Source organism: Triticum urartu, chromosome 7, assembly GCF_003073215.2.
Source record: "Triticum urartu cultivar G1812 chromosome 7, Tu2.1, whole genome shotgun sequence".
Taxonomy (NCBI): Eukaryota; Viridiplantae; Streptophyta; class Magnoliopsida; order Poales; family Poaceae; genus Triticum; species Triticum urartu.
Genome location: NC_053028.1, coordinates 464,876,825 through 464,896,956, shown reverse-complemented (window position 1 = coordinate 464,896,956; position 20,132 = coordinate 464,876,825). Strand labels below are relative to the sequence as shown.

The 20,132-nt window shown below is 43.5% G+C and overlaps 1 protein-coding gene across 4 annotated transcripts; it reads right to left on the bottom strand.

The window, feature by feature from the left end:
• Nucleotides 1-3,755: 3,755 nt before the first annotated feature.
• LOC125525829 lies at nt 3,756-18,743 on the bottom strand. 4 transcript variants are annotated; one of them, XM_048690831.1, is made up of 10 exons: nt 18,197-18,741; nt 17,911-18,063; nt 17,669-17,823; nt 17,192-17,467; nt 16,944-17,071; nt 15,864-15,981; nt 14,658-14,750; nt 14,250-14,336; nt 14,053-14,143; nt 3,756-4,171 (listed from the first exon to the last, which is right to left on the bottom strand). In XM_048690831.1, exons 1-10 carry the CDS (start codon nt 18,612-18,614, stop codon nt 4,140-4,142), a joined length of 1,551 nt encoding a protein of 516 aa, XP_048546788.1. In that variant the 5' UTR covers nt 18,615-18,741; the 3' UTR covers nt 3,756-4,139. The 4 variants fall into 4 exon arrangements, 3 of the variants coding, with proteins under 3 accessions (XP_048546788.1, XP_048546790.1, XP_048546791.1); XM_048690833.1 differs by having other exon boundaries at nt 14,250-14,318; nt 18,197-18,740; XR_007291445.1 differs by lacking the exon at nt 3,756-4,171 and adding an exon at nt 14,836-14,895 and having other exon boundaries at nt 14,093-14,143; nt 14,250-14,318.
• Between the last annotated feature and the right edge of the window lie 1,389 nt (nt 18,744-20,132).

The following is a 20,132-nucleotide window of genomic DNA, read 5'->3' as shown; positions in this document are numbered from 1 at the left end:
GTTTTACGTGGCTGCTATGGGTTTCTAGCAAGAACCGTTCGTACCTACGGCAAAAACCACAATGTTGTTTCGTCAAGTTTGTTGTTTTAACCTTCTTCAAGGACCGGCCGCAGTCAAATTCGATTCAACTAAAGTAGAAGAAATAGACAACCGCCAGCCACCTTTATGCAAAACTAGTTGCATGTCTGCCGGTGGAACCGGTCTCATGTGCGTGGACATGTAAGGTTGGTTCGGGCCCCTTCATCCCACAATACCGCCGAATCAAAATAAGACGTTGGTGGTAAGCAATATGACTATCACCGCCCACAAATCTTTGTGTTATACTCGTGCTTATCATCTACACATAGACCTAGCTCTGATACCACTCTCGAGAATCATTGCATGGAAAACAAAAAAAATCTACGCACACGCAATGATCTATCCATGGAGATGCATAGCAACGAGGGGGAGAGTGTGTCTACGTACCTCCGCGTTCTGCACACGCTCAGCTCGATGATGTCCTCGCCTTCTTGACCCAGCAAGATGGGCGAAGTAGTAGATGAGTTCCGGCAGCACGACGGTCTGGGGACGGTGATGGTGATGCGATCTCCGCAAGGCTTCGCCTAAGCACTACGAAAATATGATCGAGGAAGAAAACTATGGACGAGGGCGCCACACATGGCTAAAACAATATTGTGTCTTTGTGTGGCGCCCCCTCCCCACATATATATATAGGTGGGAGGGGAGGAGGCAGCCCCTAGGGCGCCCTAAGAGACCTGGCGGCAGCCCTAGGGTTGCTGCTTTGCCCTGCGCCCCCTTTCCTTATATGAAGAAGGGGGAAGGAATGAGGGGGGAGAGGGAAAGGAAGGGGAGTCCTACTCCACACATTCCTTTCCCTCCCCTCTTTCCTTCTCCTCTCACAGGCCAGCCTCTATAGGGGGCGGACCCAGTTCCTTGTGGGCTAGTGTGTTCCCTCTCCTGGCCCATAAGGCCCATATCTTTGTCAGTGGTGCCCGGAACCCCTTCCGGTGACCCGATATGTACCCGGTACCCTCCGGAACACTTCCGGTGTCCGAATACTATCGTCCTATATATATCAATCTTTACCTCTCGACCATTTCGAGACTCCTCGTCATGTCCGTGATCTCATTCGGGACACCGAACAACATTCGGTTACCAAATCACATAACTCATATAATACAATATCGTCATCGAACGTTAAGCGTGCGGACCCTACGGTTCGAGAACTATGTAGACATGACCAAGACACCTCTCCGGTCAATAACCAATAGCGGAACCTGGATGCTCATATTGGCTCCTACATATTCTACGAAGATCTTTATCATCCGAACCGTTATGACAACATATGTTATTCCCTTTGTCTATCGGTATGTTACTTTCCCGAGATTCGATCGTCGGTATATTCATACCTAGTCCAATCTCATTACCGGCAGACTCTTTACTCGTTCTGTAATACATCACCTCGTGACTAACTCCTTAGTCGTTTGCTTGCAAGCTTATGATGTGTATTACCGAGAGGGCCCAGAGATACCTCCCCGATACTCGGAGTGACAAATCCTAATCTCGATCTATGCCAACTCAACAAATACCTTCGGAGATACCTGTAGAGCATCATTATAATCACCCAGTTACGTTGTGACGTTTGATAGTACACAAGGCATTCCTTGGTATCCGGGAGTTGCATAATCCCATAGTTGAAGGAATATGTATTTGACATGAAGAAAGCAGTAGCAATAAAACTGAACGATCATAATGCTAAGCTAACGGATGGGTCTTGTCCATCATATCATTCTCCTAATGATGTGATCCCGTTATCAAATGACAACTCATGTCCATGGTTAGAAAACCTTAACCATCTTTGATCAAGGAGCTAGTCAAGTAGAGGCTCACTAGGGACACGGCGTTTGTTTATATATTCACACATGTATTTAGGTTTCCGATCAATACAATTATAGCATGAATAATAAACCTTTATCATGAATAAAGAAATATAAAATAACAACTTTATTATTGCCTCTAGGACATATTTCCTTCACAACCTTGTAAATAATTGAGATTACTACAGTACGTTGATGTCATTGTGAGACCTGGCATGCCAAACCCAAAGTTCTTAATTTTTTTATGATGGCCCTAACATTTCCCTTATTGAGCATATGGGAAGTCCAATTCATTTTCAGTGCATGCAATCAAGGATCCGAACATACTTGGAGACCATCTTGATTCTCCAAGTGCCATGAGCTTTGCTATCTCTTTGACATTTGGTTCTCTCTACTTCGTTCTAAACACGTTGACCACTGCAAATAGCAAATCTCACCATGGCTTCGAGGCATGTGCTCTCAAACATCTGGAGGTACTAATTCCGCTGGTTTGTGGCTATGCCATACACAAGCATCATTAGAGCATACATGCACTTCTGAAGGCCAAAGAACCTAATGGGGTCAAAGACACCCCTTTCAGCTTTTAGTAATCATCATAGGCCCTAACACCTTGCTTGATGCCCAAGAACATTGGTCGTTGCATCAACGTGGAAAATAGGGGTCAAATAGCGAATCGGGGGTAAAGTAGTCCTTGTAGAGATCAACATGCCCCGTGCCCGCCGCCGATTCAACAGTCAATGTCCCTTTGTTGAACCCTTGAAGTTAAGAAAGCACACTCCATTTCTTCAAGAATCGTCATCATCACCGCCATTTCATCGTCATCTTGGTCATAGTCATCCGACAAAGACGAATCCATGAACTCGGCTTAGATGTACTCGTCGTCAGCATCCATCGTGTTTGCTTCAAAATACACAATGACTACATAAAGAAATTGCACCATGGCACTGAACACTTACCAGGCACGGTCCGCCGGCAGGGGCGGGGTCTTGGCGGAGAGGCGGTTTGGTGGGGCGGCAGAGGTCCGGCAAGGCCGGCACGGCTCCAAGGGGGTACAACATCAACGTCAGTCTCGAGAAGCGTGGATAGAAAGTGGAGGAAGGACAAATTGTGAAAAAATGCAGGCTCTAAACATGGTTTACAGCATGACGAACGCCCAAACTCCCCCGCAGTTCCCCAGTTTGGGGCTGGCCAAGGAGATTTCAAAAATTCCGGGTCAAAATGGGCCACGTTGGAGGCCTAAAAATGTTAGCACGACCTCTTTTTGGCTCAGGCCAAACACTTTTTCTCACTGGTAGAGCTTTCTAAAAAAAGCGATGTGAGAACATATTCTCTTATCTAAGCTTCCTCCCTTCGCTCCCCCCATCGTAGATGGTTCAGTCACACCCGGTGCCACGAAATGACTGAGAACTAGGATGGGGTTGAAATGCATTGCACGGGAGAAGGATTTAGGGAAAGGTACCCACCTTTTAACGGGAGAAAGGCAGCTTATGTGAAAACTTCCCTTGTGCCCAAGATCTTTGGAATTCATTTATTTCTTCTTTGACAACAATGATGATAGGCCGCGGTAGTAGCGTTAGAGAAAGGAAAGGACTTGAGGTCCGTCCACCTACAACTAATAAAGCTCCGCCTTTGGGTAGTCCAGACATTTGAAGGCGATTTGATGAGCCGTCGTTGAAGATGTTCTACATATGTGCACAATTTGGTGGGTGCTTTGAAAATGCCTGGCTGATTTCCGGGAGAGAGCGAGCACGAGACTAAGGCAAGAAGCGGTTGCTTCATTAAGGCTCGTACTAAGCGGTGACCGCCCGAATTCAACCACAGCAGCGACGCGCACACCAAAACACGTGACAGCACCAGGTAAAAACAAGAGGCCCAAAATTACCACAAAAATCAAAGTGGTTCCGCTTTTGAATTGTAAGTATGCACTTTCAGGATCCTCAACTTCTGTTCATTCAGTGGACCAGGATATTTGTTTGTTCATCGAACAAGACATACATGAAGTAGGGACTCAACAAGCATCCACAAATGTACAGAGTCAGCTCACATGACGGTTCCCGTTTTCATGCAGAAAGGAAACAGCAGTCGCTTGCCTGCACCAGTATTTTCGGTACAAGGATATGCCAAGGAGTTATACCGCCAAAGAAATCAAATGCATTTAGCAGAAACTTGCAGTTCCACGCATGCATTCACCGACGCATGTATCTGTCCTGAACTCCCAAACCTATCTTCCTGGGCCCGTTTGGTCAATTGGCATGGTATTAATCATGGTGTCCCTTCTCCGAAAGGATAAGTAACTGTAAAAAGAGCAACGTCTCAGTTAAGGAAAATGTTTGGTATCACTGTACTCATCAAACACAGTGAACTACAAAAGAGAATTTCACATACCACCCCCTCCTCTATGGCATCATTTTTTCACACATGTACGCATTTGCTATTACTACCCATAACCGCTCCATCAACAGTGTTTCTTTCAAGACCTGTTCATACCCCGGGCCGGGCCGGGCTTGGCAAAGCCTGAAGTGAAAATCCCAAGCCTGAGACCGGCCTGGCCCGAAACTCATGAACAGTGCTGTTTTTAATTAAAATAATTATATTTGGAATATTATATTAATATATTATACCTATATTTCAAATAAATATATATATATATGGTCATTTCAGGGTTCTTCTGGGCTTTCAGTCCGGGCTTCGGGTGAGAAAGTGGAGCCCGAGTGTGGACCGGATGCCAAGCTTTCGGGCCCGGGCTGCCCATGCACATGTCTACTTTCAACCAAAAACAGTACGATCAACGATGTTTAACGAAGCTAAGTTCTCTAGCAAAAATACCATCTAAAGCATATTCAACATTTTGTGGGTTGTCGATATTTATCAACTAATGATCAATCAATCACACAATACTCCAACAGAGTGTGTCTATGCTATTCAATAGGAGATGAGAAATATTAAATTTCCCACTAAGTTTGAAGCTTGTGCTAGAATTTTTGGTTAAATTACATTCAACAAATTCTCTCTCTACTTATTTATTATGTCACATTGTCCTATATGGCAAACTTTGCCAACAACAATTTCACAAATTTCACAACTGTGACTTGGTTAATTTACATATAACATTTCTCTCTCTACTTACTTATTTTCTGCCACATCATCACATTGTTCTACATGGCAAACTTTACCAATAACTATCTCACAACTGTTAGGATTATACTAGGCGTCGGTTGCACATATCCTTTGACAAATTTGGGCAAAGGAGAGCCAGGGGAGGACAATGCAGGCATCCGCGGCGTGTTTGTGCGGACGCAAACCGAGCCAAAATATGGGCTAGAAATTGGTCAAAGCGGACAGCAAAACGGACATCGATCCGTTTGCGCCGCCACGTTGGGCCGTGGTTTCTGCCCGCGCGGACAGAAACGGATGCGGGTGGACGAAATGCGTCGCCCCGTTGGAGTTACCCTAACATAGCTGAACAGGGTGAATAATATAAGGGTGTTAAGACTGTTGGTGGTGAAACACGGTACATAGATGAGCCTGGGGACTATGTGCTGCCCTGATATGCTGACTATTACGGAGGATACAGAAATGACTTGCAATGATGGTGATGATGATGATTATGACAGGCTAATAGTGTCCTATGACAAAGATAATCCTCCGATTGTGGAGGAGACAAATTATCCTTGTTTGAATTCAGAATGCACTTGCAACCTTTGTGATAAAAAGGAATATGGATATAGAACCGAAAAAGGTGATCCACCTCTGGTACGAGTTTATTGTGGATAGAAACTGCATGCAACTTATATGAAAGATGGTTTAACTTTTTAAGTATAATGTTTTATAGTTGGTCTTCATGTATAATGTGTGGATTACATGTGTTAATAATTTCTGTCTCCTACCCCAGTCATCATTGTTGGAGGTCCTTGTACTGGATATTAGAGATGTAGAGGGGCTAATATGTAACTTGTACATGGTGTATATACAGGGAGATGAATGGATAGGCCAGAGGCGCACCGAAGCTTCAGGAACAAAAAATACCCTTTCTTAGATGAATCCCAATCCACCGAAATCAACAAGATACTTCAACAATCATATTTGCTGGCGTGCTCAAACAAGTGAGAGGCTGACGCCAGCTACAAGAACATGGGTTGCCACAATTGCTGGACTAATTAGAAAAAGACTTTTCACTTGGTGCTACAGATTTGCAGAAGGAACTTCAAGAGTAGTGCCATATCAAAGTTCCACATCATAGAACATTTAATGCAAGGAGATGACATTTATAAGGGCAAGGGAACATCAGAGCAGGTTGGGGATTCGCATTAGCGTCACACAGGTTGACGGCGCTGAGTACTGGAAGGCGTGGGAGGAGGCTTTGGGGCCCCGATTTGTGGCGGCAGAGAGCAGAATCGGGGCTGCCTTGTTGGCTGTGTGCTTGGCTGCAGTGGAGCAGGGCGGCCAGCGGCGAGCAGAGCAAACAGCGGACGGACTGGAGACAGAGGCTAGAAGGTACCCAGGAGGTGGAGTACGGCTGCTGCTGCGAGGGGTCGAGTAGGACTACTTCAGGCAAAGACGAAAGTGGCTAGTTGGTTATTTGTGTGCAAGGTTTGAGGGCTGATTTGAGGCAGAGGTTGAGGTGTGGATAGAAGGTAGGCTGCACTGCTGCAGGATTGATTCGCAGGGGGAGAATACTGGTTCTGAGTTGGTGATTGAAGGTAGTACACTTGCAAGATGGGAGATAATGTGAATGCTCCTGCGGCAGTTACAGCAGCGGAGCTTGCTGCAGTGCTACAAGCAATGGATGAGAAATATCAACCTTTGTTTGATGCACTCAGCAGACAGGGAGGTGGCATGAGAACAGAACCTGAGACTAAGGAAGAGATCCATCCTTTACAGATGCCTCATGTGAAGCTCGAGGGATCAGAAAGTTATGCAAGTTGGGCTGAACATGCCGAGACCATGTTGGTCTCCAGGAAATTGGAAGGCTACATACTTGGTGCAATTGAAAAACCAGCGGATGAAAGCTCAAGGGAAGGACAGAAGTGGAAGATGACCAATGCACTTGTAAGGGCGTGGTTGTTGAGTTCATTGTCTCCCCAAATTGCCAAGCAGGTTGAGAGGATCAAGGATGCATCTGAGATCTGGAGGCTCCTCAAGGGTACCTACTCTGGAGTTGGGAATGAAATGTTGGCTTGCAGGATCCAAAGAGAGCTTCAGGAGCTAAGTCAAGGTGAGAAATCAGTGGTGGAGTACGTACCTGAGTTAAAACGTTTGTGGAGTGATCTTGACTACAATGATTCGATTGAGATGGAGTGTGGCAAGTGCATTGAGAGAAGGCGTGTCAGGGATTTTCTAAATGGGCTTAGTTCCAAGTTTGAAAACAGAAGGGCTGCATTGTATGGTAGTGGGATACTACCTAACATGGAGCAAGCAGTGTCTGCAATTATTAGCGAGGAAACTCGGTTGAAGTTGGAGGCTACAGGGTCAGCTACACAGGGCGTCGCACAGAGGCGCTCAGCCTTCCTTGCTACAGAAGGGGTGGACTTCCAAAGATCAGGAGGAGGTACATATGAGAGGAAATGTTTTGAATGTGGTCAGCCAGGACATTTGCGACTCTCTTGCCCTGTACTATTTGGAGGAGGCCGGGGTAGAGGACAAGAGTGGCGAGGCAGGGGTCGTGGACGTGCATTTGATGGACGCGGAGGTAGCCGAGGACGTGGTATGCGACCTGCAGGCAGGGCGAATACCTCAACAATTATTGAAGAAGCCTCACAAACTATGAAAGTGGAGATGTCGGTTGATGACTGGGAGAAGTGGAGCAAATTTAAGGCAATATGTTTGGATGACAAGCAATCTACCGGGGCTCATCTTCCAACTTTGGTGGTAAAAATTCTTGCACTATGAGTTATAAAGTTACTAATATACCATGGTTAATAGACTCTGGGGCTTCTAGACACATGACTGGCTCATACAGCAATTTTCTTGATTATGCTCCTGATTCAAAGAGGCAAAGTGTGAAATTGTCTGACGACTCCTCTCAAACTGTTCTGGGTTCAGGAACAGTCATGTGTGGATCTAATAATATGTCTCTTTCATCTGTTCTACATGTTCCCTCGTTCCCAATTAATCTGCTATCCGTTAGTTGCATTACAAAAGAGCTTAATTGTGTTGCTATCTTCTTCCCATCATGGTGCTTATTTCAGGAACTTGGGACTGGAAGAAGGCTTGGGACAGGGAACATGCATGATGGCCTGTATTGCTTAGATGATAACATGTCACCTACGGTTGCTGCGGTTGCTGCTGTGTCGTCTCACTCTCCACTAGAGGAATTTCTCCATCGCAGGCTAGGACATATGTCTTTTGTCACTCTGGGTCAGCTTTATCCAAACATTTATAATAAAATTAGCAAAGAGAATCTAGCATGTGATGTGTGCCACTATGGAAAGCAGACTAGGAGTACTTATGTATCTTCAGATAATAGGAGTACTGTACCACTTGAGACCATTCACTCAGATGTATGGTGGGGTCCTAGTGGAGTGTTATCTCTTAATGGATATCATTCTTTTGTCACATTCATTGACTGCTGCACTAGAACTACTTGGCTCTATGTGTTGAAAAACAAGAGTGATGCATTTGAGTGTTTCAGGGATTTTCATAATTTAATCATGACCCAATATAATGCATGTGTGAAAGTATTTCAAACTGACAATGGCACAGAATATGTAAATAAGGAGTTTGGTGCGTACTTATCAAGCTTTGGAATTATCCATCAAACTACCTGTCCAGGCACCTCTGAACAGAATGGTTTGGCTGAGAGGAAAAATAGGCATCTCTTAGAGATTACACCATGTATTGATGACCATGAATGTTCCAAAGTTTTTGTGGAGTGAGGCAGTAATGACTGCTGCGTATTTGATGAATAGAATGCCGTCTAGAGTGCTAGGTTACAAAACTCCAATAGAGTGTCTGACAGGCAGGACTACAAAAGTCTTTGGGTGTGTACGCTTTGTGAAAGACTACAGGCCATCTGTTGGAAAATTAGATCCTAGAGCTTTAAGATGTGTGTTTGTTGGGTATTCAGGGAAACAGAAAGGGTACAAATGCTGGTGTCCTGCTGAAAAAAGGATTTTTTTTAATATTAAAAAAAGGATGTTTGTAAGTATGGATGTAATCTTCAGGGAACATGAATCATTCTATGGAGAGCCAACTGACCTAACTGATGTATTTCCTGACTTGTTTATTAATGATATTATCTCAAACACAGATTGTGAGACAGGGGAAGATAAAGAATAGGAAGACAATTGTGCGGCATCAAGAAAAATGATAGTTGGGGCAATACCAGTAGGTGGATGTGTATGATGATGAAGATGTGGGCAGGATGCAAAACAGACCAAGAACAGGTGGAGGGGGGGCAACAAGATACATCAAATGGAACATTACAGTGGCCAAGGCCGAATGAGGAACGTGATCTTAAGGTGTATACACAAAGACACCAAACTGGGAATGAACATGTGCAGGGGGAGGAAATTATTCTTGAAGCCCAAGAACAACCTAACACGCATGGTTCAATCCCAAGTCCAACTTCATCCCAGGCTCCACTGCCATCCTCCACGAGTGATGGTACACTCTCTTCTCCATATGATGATCTAGATGTTCCTATTGCCCACAGAAAGCAGCCTCGCACAACATCTGGGAAATTACCCTCAAAACTGTCCCCATATATTGTTTCTAATCATGTTTAATACTCATTGGTGGGTTCTTGGTATAAATCATTCATTGCTTCTTTAGATTCCACAATACCAATACCGCGTGACTGGCAAGAGGCGAAGAAAGATCCAAGATGGAGAGAGGCAATGCTGGAAGAAATGGCAGCACTTGATAAAAATAATACATGGGAACTCACTACAATTCCAGCAAACAAGAAGATTGTGGGTTGTAAGTGGGTATTTACTGTGAAGCAGACACCTGAAGGGAAGGTAGAAAGATATAAGGCCAGGTTAGTGGCAAAAGGGTATAGCCAAACTTATGGAGTACATTATGATGAAACATTCGCTCCAGTGGCAAAGATGAACACTATTAGAACGATGATCTCAATAGCAGCAAACCGTAAATGGAAACTATTTGAAATGGATGTTAAAAATGCATTTCTCCATGGAGACTTGCAGGAAGAGGTTTATATGGAAAATCCTCCTGGTTTAATAGTAGTGAAACTGAAGGAAAAGTATGCAAACTAAGGAAGTCTCTTTATGGACTTAAACAATCGCCTAGGGCTTGGTTTGGGAAGGTTTAGAAAGGAAATTTGCTCTCTAGGATATCAACAAAGCAATGCTGATCACACTCTTTTCTTTAAGTGTCATTGTGATAAGATTACTATACTTGTGGTGTATGTTGATGACATAGTAATTACAGGGGATGATGACGAGGAGATAATGTGCTTAAAAGAGACACTAGAGAGAATCTTTGAAATTAAGGACCTGGACACTTCCTGGGAATTGAAGTTGCATACGGGGCACAAGGTATTTACCTTCCACAGAGGAAATATGTACTTGATTTGCTTAATGAAACTGGCATGTTAGAGTGTAAACCAGCGGCCACACCAATTGAGCAGAATCATCGCATTCTAGCAAACTCAGGTGATCCAGTGGACAAGTATCGATATCAGAGGCTAGTTGGTCGCTTAATTTACTTATCACACACAAGGCCAGATATTGCATATGATGTTAGCATTGTAAGCCGTTATATGCATGATCCGCGGTCTGGCCATTTAAATGCTGTAAATCAAATTTTGCAATATCTTAAGAGCTGTCCTGGGAAGGGGATTCTGTTTTCAAGTCATGGGCACCTAAAAATAGAGGGGTATACGGATGCTGTCTGGGCTAGGTGCTTAGATGATACAAGGTCTACATCGGGTTACTGTGTATTTGTTGGTGGTAATCTCGTCAGTTGGAGGAGCAAGAAACAGAGCGTTGTCGCTCGATCCACGGCAGAGGCGGAATTCAGATCAATGGCGTCAGGCTTATGTGAGTTAATGTGGCTGAGAATATTGCTAGCTGAACTTCAGTTGTATGATGATGCACCCCTTCAACTTTACTGTGACAATCAAGCTACCATCAAGATAGTCAATAACCCAGTCGATCATGATAGAACAAAGCATGTTGAAATAGACAGACATTTCATCAAGGAAAAACTAGACGAGGGAGTACTTAAAAGTTAGCTTTGTTAAATCTGTAGATCAGCTGGCTGATGTTTTAACCAAAGGAGCTGGTGTTGTGTCTTTCATGAAAATTTGTGACAAGATGGGGCACATAGATATATTTGCGCCATCTTGAGGGGGAGTGTTGGAGGTCCTTGTACTGGATATTAGAAATGTAGAGGGGCTAATATGTAACTTGTACATGGTGTATATACAGGGAGATGAATGGATAGGTCAGAGGGGCACCGAAGCTTCAGGAACAAAAAATCCCCTTTCTTAGATGAATCCCAATCCACCGAAATCAACAAGATACTTCAACAATCATATTTGCTGGCGTGCTCAAAGAAGTGAGAGGCTGACGCCAGCTACAAGAACATGGGTTGCTACAATTGCTGGACTAGTTAGAAAAAGACTTTTCACTTGGTGCTACAGATTTGCAGAAGAAACTTCAAGAGTAGTGCCATATCAAAGTTCCACATCATAGAACATTTAATGCAAGATGACATTTATAAGGGCAAGGGAAAGATAGTTTCCACTTAGTAATTGGTATGCACATTTAAGTCAGATTTAAAGATGGTATCATCAACGAGTGTTTGTTGATATTGATTATGAAGAAATCAAATTGAAAATGTGCTTCAACAAAGAGTTTGCATCAGTCAAGCCATGTTGGATGGGTTTCTTAGAGGGGTGCCGACCATACTTGGCTGTAGATTCAACTGCTCTAACAAGCAAGTTCGGAGGACAATTGGCAGCTGCTTGTGGTATTGATGGCCAAAATTGGTTGTACCCGGTAACCTATGGAGTTATGGATGCAGAATCCACTGACACCTGGACTGGATTCATGCCTTCATGGAGAGACAAACAGGTCATTGGCCATCCAGCTGCTCTGGTCAATCACACAGATGCATGCAAGGGATGGGAGAGTGCAGTGGGTTGCATCTTTTAGCGAGTGGAGCATAGAGAGCATGAGGCAGCTAGCTGACAATTTTCTGAAGAAGTTTAAAGGGTCTTTAAATTCTATGACAATTTATGCCCTACTGTGCATACCTACCTCCCTATGAAGCATGCTGCCTACATAGAGAAAATCTATGCAAAACCTAAAGTGCAGAAATACAAGGATGAACACCACCCAAATTTATGGTCTAGAAGCAAGTTCAATGAAGTCCCAAAAGTTGATTATGTCAGATAACAATCTAGCAGATTCCTTCAACAGCAAGACCAAGAAACTAAAAGCTATGCCCATTGTTGATTTGTTGGATACCATTAGGCCACAATTAATGCAGAGAACTGATCTTAGACAAAAGAATTGCAACAAAAAGAAGTCACTAAGTTCTCACAACTATCATGCAGAACCTTAATCAAAGAACTAGAGGTCTAAAGATAAGACTGGTCAGAAGCAAAAGTTCAGAGGCAGAAGTATCTGCAAGAGAGAAAGATGGGATGGAATGGAATGGAAGCATCCAGTTGACACTGGGAAGAGAGCATGCTGTAGGCTGTGCAAAGGCCTTCCTTGTGTCCATGCTATTTTCATCATCACTTCACTTAGGGAACCAGGAAGCGAAGTTGAAGTATAAGCAGCTTATGCAAACAGCATACGTGCAATGCTATGGAATATCAACATGTCAAACGTATCCTCCTCTGCTAAAGAGGCCTCCTGAAAGGGAGCCTTGGCGCAACGGTAAAGCTGTTGCTTTGTGACCATAAGGTCATGGGTTCGAGTCCTAGAAACAGCCTCTTGCAGAAATGCAGGGAAAGGCTGCGTACAGAAAACCCAAAGTGGTCGGACCCTTCCCCGGACCCTGCGCAAGCGGGAGCTACGTGCACCGGGCTGCCCTTCACTAAAAAGGCCTCCTAGGAGACCAACAAAGAATATAATCCAGGCTTTGAATGAAATAGATGCAAGGTTGGGTCACAAAGAGGAAATGCAAATGCTGTGGACAACTTGGCCAGATACAGAAGAATTGCAAAGAGTAAGTTGACCAAGAATTTTCAGAAGATGAACAGACTGGTCCCTCTATTAGTGTAAGCACTATTTGGTACTCTTCCTCGCCTAACGCATTTCTTTAGATTTTGTAAAACTATTGTTCTTATGTAAAACTAATGCATTTATTTAGCTATTAGTTAATCTGTAAAACAGATGAATCTCTTTAGCTACAGGAGACTAATGCATTTCTTTTTATTTGTAAAACTGATGGTCCGATGCACCTCGAGGAAGACTGGTAAAAAAGTGGTGGCAAAAGGTCAAAGGAAAAGATCTGTGATTTGAAGTAGCAAAAATGCTGCACTAAAACCAGCCACAAATAATCACCACATGGTCAGATTGCTACAGAAGCTGCAACAGGTACTATTGCCATGTAAATTTTGGTTTCAGACTTGTAATGGCAAGTATGCAGTCCTGCTGCTTCTGAAATTAGCGAGTATGCAATCCAGGAGCTTTTGAAGAACACGCGTGACAAGTATGCAGTCCTGATGCTTTTGGAAGTAAGAACTTGTGAAATTTATTGCTTGTAATGCTGTGTGCAGCCTTGAACCTTCAATGTAGCATGTATGCAGCCTAATGCGTGCTTACTTTTCTCTGTTTGATAGCTGCACTCCGTAATTTTGTGATAGCTATGCTTGGGGCCTACCTTTTTGTAGAGTAATACATCAGAGAAATTTCTACCATTTCTGTGAGGTCTAAGATCTTACTACTTGCACTAAATTGCATTTTGAAGATCTTTCTGCAAGAGTAGCAGAACCTGATGTGCAAGAGCTTTAAGTCTGCATGTCTACTGTAAATACTTGGTAAATTCTCACATCTTCAATAGCCCAAAATACTCAATGCTTCCGCTACCCAGCTAATACATAGTGCCCAGCTGAGTCTAACTAGTGCTGACGAATGGCACGGTGGCAAATGCGTAAAAGAAACTATGGCACGGTGGCAAACGTGTCAATAACCATTTACAAAACGAAATAATGTAGACCCTTACATAGAATAGATTGGCAAAGGATACATACCTCCTGTTGCAACAACTTCACCATCATCAGACACTTTTACAGTTAATGTTCTGTCACTCCAGCGAGACTTGCGTATGTGAAACACATCAAGCTAAAAAGGTAACATCATATATTTATCAGTGTCAACATTTTGCTAATATTATTCCCATATAAAGGCATGAATAATAAGTATAAAGAAAATCATAGAAAAAACTTACTTTGACATTGACTTCAGAATTAAGGCTATTATTTTCATCCTCGCATTTGCTTAGCAACATATTCTCCAACTGACAACAGCAGCAATACTTATGTAAGTTAATAGCATAAAGCAATAGAATTTAACATACTCCCTCCGTCACGGTTTAGAAGGCGCGCTTGGGAAATTCTCTGGGACCTAGGTGGTTATCTATTGGTTGTGAGATGGGCTAAAAAATAGCATTCACACTACGCATGCATATAGAAATAGTATATCGGAGTACCAATTAGCTACTAGAAATAAATGCAATGCGACCTAAACCTTGTCTATTGTGGAAACACACGCAAATTTAACTGTGCCTTCTAAACTGTGACGGAGGGAGTGTCTTACTTTTGTATTACTTCAAACATAATATCAACAGTGCATCTACCTCGACTGTTGTAGAGATGCGTTCTCCATTGAAACAATTAATGACGTCACCGACCAGTATTCCAAGTTTCTCAGCAGGAGATCCATATGACACCTAAGAGTCACAATAACCACTCAATATGCAGATAACATAAACACTCAAGTGAGCTAACATAAATCTAGAAATGAGCAATACAAACATGCATGCAGCCACAGTGCACGCTCGATCAGAACAACAACTCCCCGCATTCCTGACTTCTCTGTCCAAATCATGCGTAAAAACTGAAGTCCTAGTAGTAAAGATCCACAGAGATGTAGTAATAGCAGAAGTCCTACTAGTAAAGATGTACAGTGATGTATAATAGAAGATCAAACATAAATCCAAATGAGCCCAACACTTGCGTACCTGGTTTCCCAGTCTCCTACTCAACCATAGAACATGTACTAAACTATGCTGTACAATGCATAGTAAATCCTAGAGATCACATGGTAATTTTTTTGCCTCTGCTCTAAAATGGAGACGAGGTACATGATGAATTGAAGTAGTAAAACTGGATTAGCAAAGGTACCTGCTAAGCATATCAGTACCAAATCCATTTACCATCTAGCAAAAAATACAATTTTGCGCACAGATGACTTGTACATATGGTTTTACTACAAACTTACTAGGAGTGCATTACTAGATGCTCCAGTGTTACTTCATCACATACCAACTTTAGTACTTTGCTACATTTACTAGATACTCCGCTATATATTACTCCCTCCATCTCATAATATAAGAGCGTTTTTGACACTAGTGTAGTGTCAAAAATGCTCTTATAGTATCGGACGGAGGGAGTACAACCTAACATGACAAGTACTAAAACTTCAACCAACAGATGAGTACACAATTGAGTTCAAATAAATAACCACATTATTTAGTTTACGACAAACACTTGCATAATTGCACTGAAAAAAAAACACTATACAGGTTATTTGCATGCACATCTTACCACTTACAACTAAATCGCGTGAATCACATTAAAACACCAAGCTTTCCAAGATTAACAATAGTATAGAGCATTTTTACTATCAAAAGCATATATGTGTGGGTTGCGGGTTGTGTAGTCAGTTGGTTCTCCCGGGAGTGGCTCATGCAGTCTGGCCGGAGCGTAAAATTAGCAATTATATACTCCTAGTTTGGTGTGGCTATATTTTGATCTAGAGAGAAAGAGAGGGAGAGAGATACCTCTTTTACAATAAGGCCATCATCAATATTACACTTGCACAATATATTCTCAGCAAGAGCAATGTCTACAAACTTGATTGACCAAAACTTCATACCAAGCTGGGGCCGAGGGATGCGCCTGTATCAAAAAGTCATCCAATATACATTAATAACTGAGTAAGCATAAGCAGCAACCCTTCTAAAATGAATCATGTCAATTAAACCAAACTATCCTTTATCCTCTATATACCAATATAAAAAGACCTAAAGAGGCAGATCCAACTAATCTCGGCCATCAAATCGTGTCAATCCAACGACCTACTCCCTCCGTCCAGGTGTATAGGGCGTACGCGTAGTTCTAGGTCATCGATTAAACTAAATATGTGTTATACGTCATCAAAAATATATCATTAGATTCATATGGAGGTGCAGTTTCTAAATATATGTTTTTTGTCAAATATAATCTATATTTAGCTAGTTAAATTACCGACCTAGAACTACGCGCAAGACCTATACACCCGGACGGAGGTAGTATATTGCTCCAATGGTGAGCGCTTAACATGTTTAGCGTACAATTAATATAGTACCAAAATATTAATATTTGTGCTATTAATATAATTAACACGTACTTGATATCCTACCTAATATCAAAATGCAATTAATTTTACTCCCAAATATCAGCGTGCATTGCACGTACGCATTTACTAATATCATAAAAACTCCAATGCAAGACAAGATATTTTTAAAAGCATGCTAGACCAAATATTTTGATTAGACAAATTTTGTCTTCCCTGATCATATGATCACGTTGATCTGTAAAGCTACACCATATGAAAGAAATTTAACTAACAGAAGGACATCAAAGTGAAACAACTCGATCTAAAGAGTAATAGACGAAGAACCAAGTGTGTGCAAATTGGGATTGATCTAGACAAGGCCAGAATCTGCACAGATTTGATGAAATCCACTTGCTATAGATCACAAACATCAATAAGGTGTTTCATTCCATCCTTACTAGAGAAGATCTTCTTTACGAAGGGGACATAATGATGCTAAACGCCTTCTTAGTGGCACTAAAAACAGAAGTAAACAAGAACATACCCAAATTTTCTCCACAAATGCAAGCACTTGACTAAAATGGAAGACGGTATAAAAGACCCGCTTGTATTGCCATTGACCATTCCCACGATTTTTCCACCAAAGTCAATGAGTGGCCCTCCTATGCCATACTAGAAATGCATTGAAATCAAGAAGACATAATAGCAATAATTTGCAAAATACGCAATAAAATACATTGTCCAGAATAGCAAATGTACAATTCAGTCTCGAGATAAGATAACAGTTTGTACATCGGGGAGTGGATCTGCACTGTGAACATGCATATAGTGATACCGTTCAAGCAGGTTTGGATTCAAGATTTTCACCACACCATGGCTTATCCTTAGAAACGACTCTTCATCTCTTCCAAGCTCAAAAACTTGGTCAGAATGCTTCACACCATCATTGAAAGAAAGTATATGAACGGGCCGATCCATTCTAACACTGAAGAAGGCCAAATCATAGTGCTTCTGATGGTACTGCAGGGTGGCCTTTTCAGTGACGCCACCCTGCATGTGAACAAGAACCTACAGCAGGTGCAGAATGCAAGATTTCAACTTTTTTTTTCTAAAATTACAACATAAAATATTTAGTTTGCAACTAGTGTATCACAACCACAAGTAGAAAGAGGTATTTTGAATTGGAATCAACTGGAGGTACAGCGGGACTAGCTATAGGCATAGCAAATGGATAGAACTCAGCAATTCTACTCATGCTTAAGAACTCACCTCCGCATGAGTATCATACTCTTCTTGCCCTAACCAACTGTCCATAGATGCAGACTTAGTACAAATGAGACTTGAAGTTGTCAAAGCAATGCCAATTTTGGTCTTCTCGTCCCAATCAACCCAGAAACCACAGCATCGTGCTAGTGGCTTACCACCTACAAATTCATTGAAATATCAGCAACGAACAGCATAATTTCATGATGCTCCTAAATAAAAAGATATGTTATCATTATTATTTGTACCAATAGAGGACGAGAGCCCTAGAACAGAGTGAGCAGCATTAAGCACCGTTTTTCTTGCAGATTCGCGATCAGGAACCAGATTTGGGTCATCAAGAACGCACATGGAAGCTCTGCACATGTGCACATTCAGAGTAGGCAATCCCATATGGCGAGCTACAAGAAAATCAGTACACAGAAGTAAACACTCACATGCCGAACATAATACTTCGTTCGGAAGTGGAATTGATACCTTTTCTCACTGGTGGTGAAACCATGGAAAGTAATCGAGACGACTTGGATGGCATACCTATTTTCTCCAAATGATCTCCTAGTGCCTTCTGAATGACTTTGGACGTATCCAGATCATCAAGTCGATACATCTCATCCGGTATATGTGGCTCGCGAATTGGAGAGCTGTGTGCAGATGAGACCTCCTCCTCCTCCTCCTCCTCCTCCTCCTCCTCCTCCTCCTCCTCCTCCCCGGTCCTCTTCCGTTTCTTCGATTTCTGGTTGGCAGCCGGCCCCTTCTTTCTCTTCCTTGTATTGGAACGCACGGATGGTTCCTGTGGGGATTGGGACCCCGGGGACTGCTGCGCACGCACCAGGGCCATCGACCAGGTCGTCGCCGTGGCCCTTGCTGCAGCGGTGAACCTCAGGCTGCGGCGGAGCGCGCGGGTTGATCCGGACCCCGACGCCTCTCCCTCTTGAGTGGCGGCTTCCGGCATTGCTGACCTAAAGAGGGTCGGGTCGGGTCGGGGCAATCAGTAGGGTGAGGACGCAATCGTCGGGGCCTTCACGATCGCCGGGGCGCGCCGGCGGAACTTAGGGTTGGCGAACTGAAATTTATTTTCTAATAATTTTGGTGGGGTGGGTTGGAGACTATTAGAGCATCTCTAGCACACCCCACAAAATCTCAACATGCAAAACGCGTTTGCAGTTCATGGAAAAACGGCTTTGCGGCCAGTGTGGACGGCCCCGGAGGCAGACCCCATAAAACGGATCCGTATAAAAGGATATTCGTGGAATATGCTCTTTTACGGGTCGGTTTTGCGGGATCTGGTCTGCGCCGCTCCGCCGGCCCGCAAATTCTAAATTTGCACCTCAATTTAACACAAGATAATGCATTTCTTTACTTTTTTAACAACATTGAATACATAGGACATCACCAAATCTTTGCTAGAATAGCAAGACCAAAGAAAACAAGAACCACAATTATGCATTTTAGAAGATTTTCAACTTTCATAACTGCTCCCACTAGTTGGACCAATATCTTCCCCCATGCATTCATTGTTGATATGTGGATTCTTGATTTTGCATTCTTCATTCTTTTTTTTTAGTTCTAAAGAAGTAGACGTTGCTTCCCCTCTAGTTGCACATGCAGCCGCTTCATTGCCTTCGATTCTACTAAGGAGTGCACGAACGTCTATTAAGTTTCTTTCTATCGATAAATCAATGTATTCGCCTTCCCAAAACCAAAATGAGCATCCATCTTCCTACACACATGATGATGTTCGAAATAAGTTATCGCAATTGAGCCAAAGAATGCGGTGCCAAAGCCGAATGAAAACAACACGTACCCCGTCGTTTTCGCATTTGAATAACACCCATCCGGGGTGCTTCGGCATGCCCGAAGTTAGCCGCGGCACTGTTTGTGTGCAGTCGTCGCACTGTATGAGCGGCATCACCGAGCCACAGAGCCTCTGTGCGAGCGTCAAGCCCGGTGGACGGCCGGCCGAATCAATGCCCGCAAACCGGCGGCGGCGGCGATAGGACAGACCCGTACTTGCATGCGGCCATGGGACTTTGCCGGGGCTGCACGAGGTGCTCCCCGACCATTCCATCACTTGGTGCAGCCACCCGCACCCGGAAAAGCCAAATCCGGCAGCCCGCGATGAAGGGCCGCAGATCTGCAACTTTCCGGCCCACCGACACAAGAGGGGGCGGAGGGCAACCTCATGTGTGTGGCGGCCTTTCGGCGTGATCCCGCCGACTACTTTCGCCGGAATCGTGGGCGGCGGTCCGGCGGCGGGATGAGGGGGGGAAGCGTGGGCTGAAATTTCCTCCTCACCAACCGCTCCGCTATATGCAGGGCACCGACGGGCCGGGGGGAACCCGCGTATTCGCGGGTTGGGGTCAAGATTTTGCTGCGCCCCTCAAAAAAATTTGCAGGCCGGCCGCGTTTGCGGGATCTGTTCGGGCAGGATTTTGCGCGCCGACCCATATTTTGGCGGTTATTTTGCGAG

Bases quoted from the DNA above. Each gene is read 5' to 3' on its own strand.
- LOC125525829 (XM_048690831.1), bottom strand. From the start codon at position 18,614: ATGCCGGAAGCCGCCACTCAAGAGGGAGAGGCGTCGGGGTCCGGATCA. The intron at 17,468-17,668 runs GTGAGTTCTTAA...CACCTGCTGTAG, and splicing joins AGTATGATACTCATGCGGAG to GTTCTTGTTCACATGCAGGG. The intron at 14,144-14,249 runs GTAAGTTTTTTC...TTACCTTTTTAG, and splicing joins ATTCTGAAGTCAATGTCAAA to CTTGATGTGTTTCACATACG.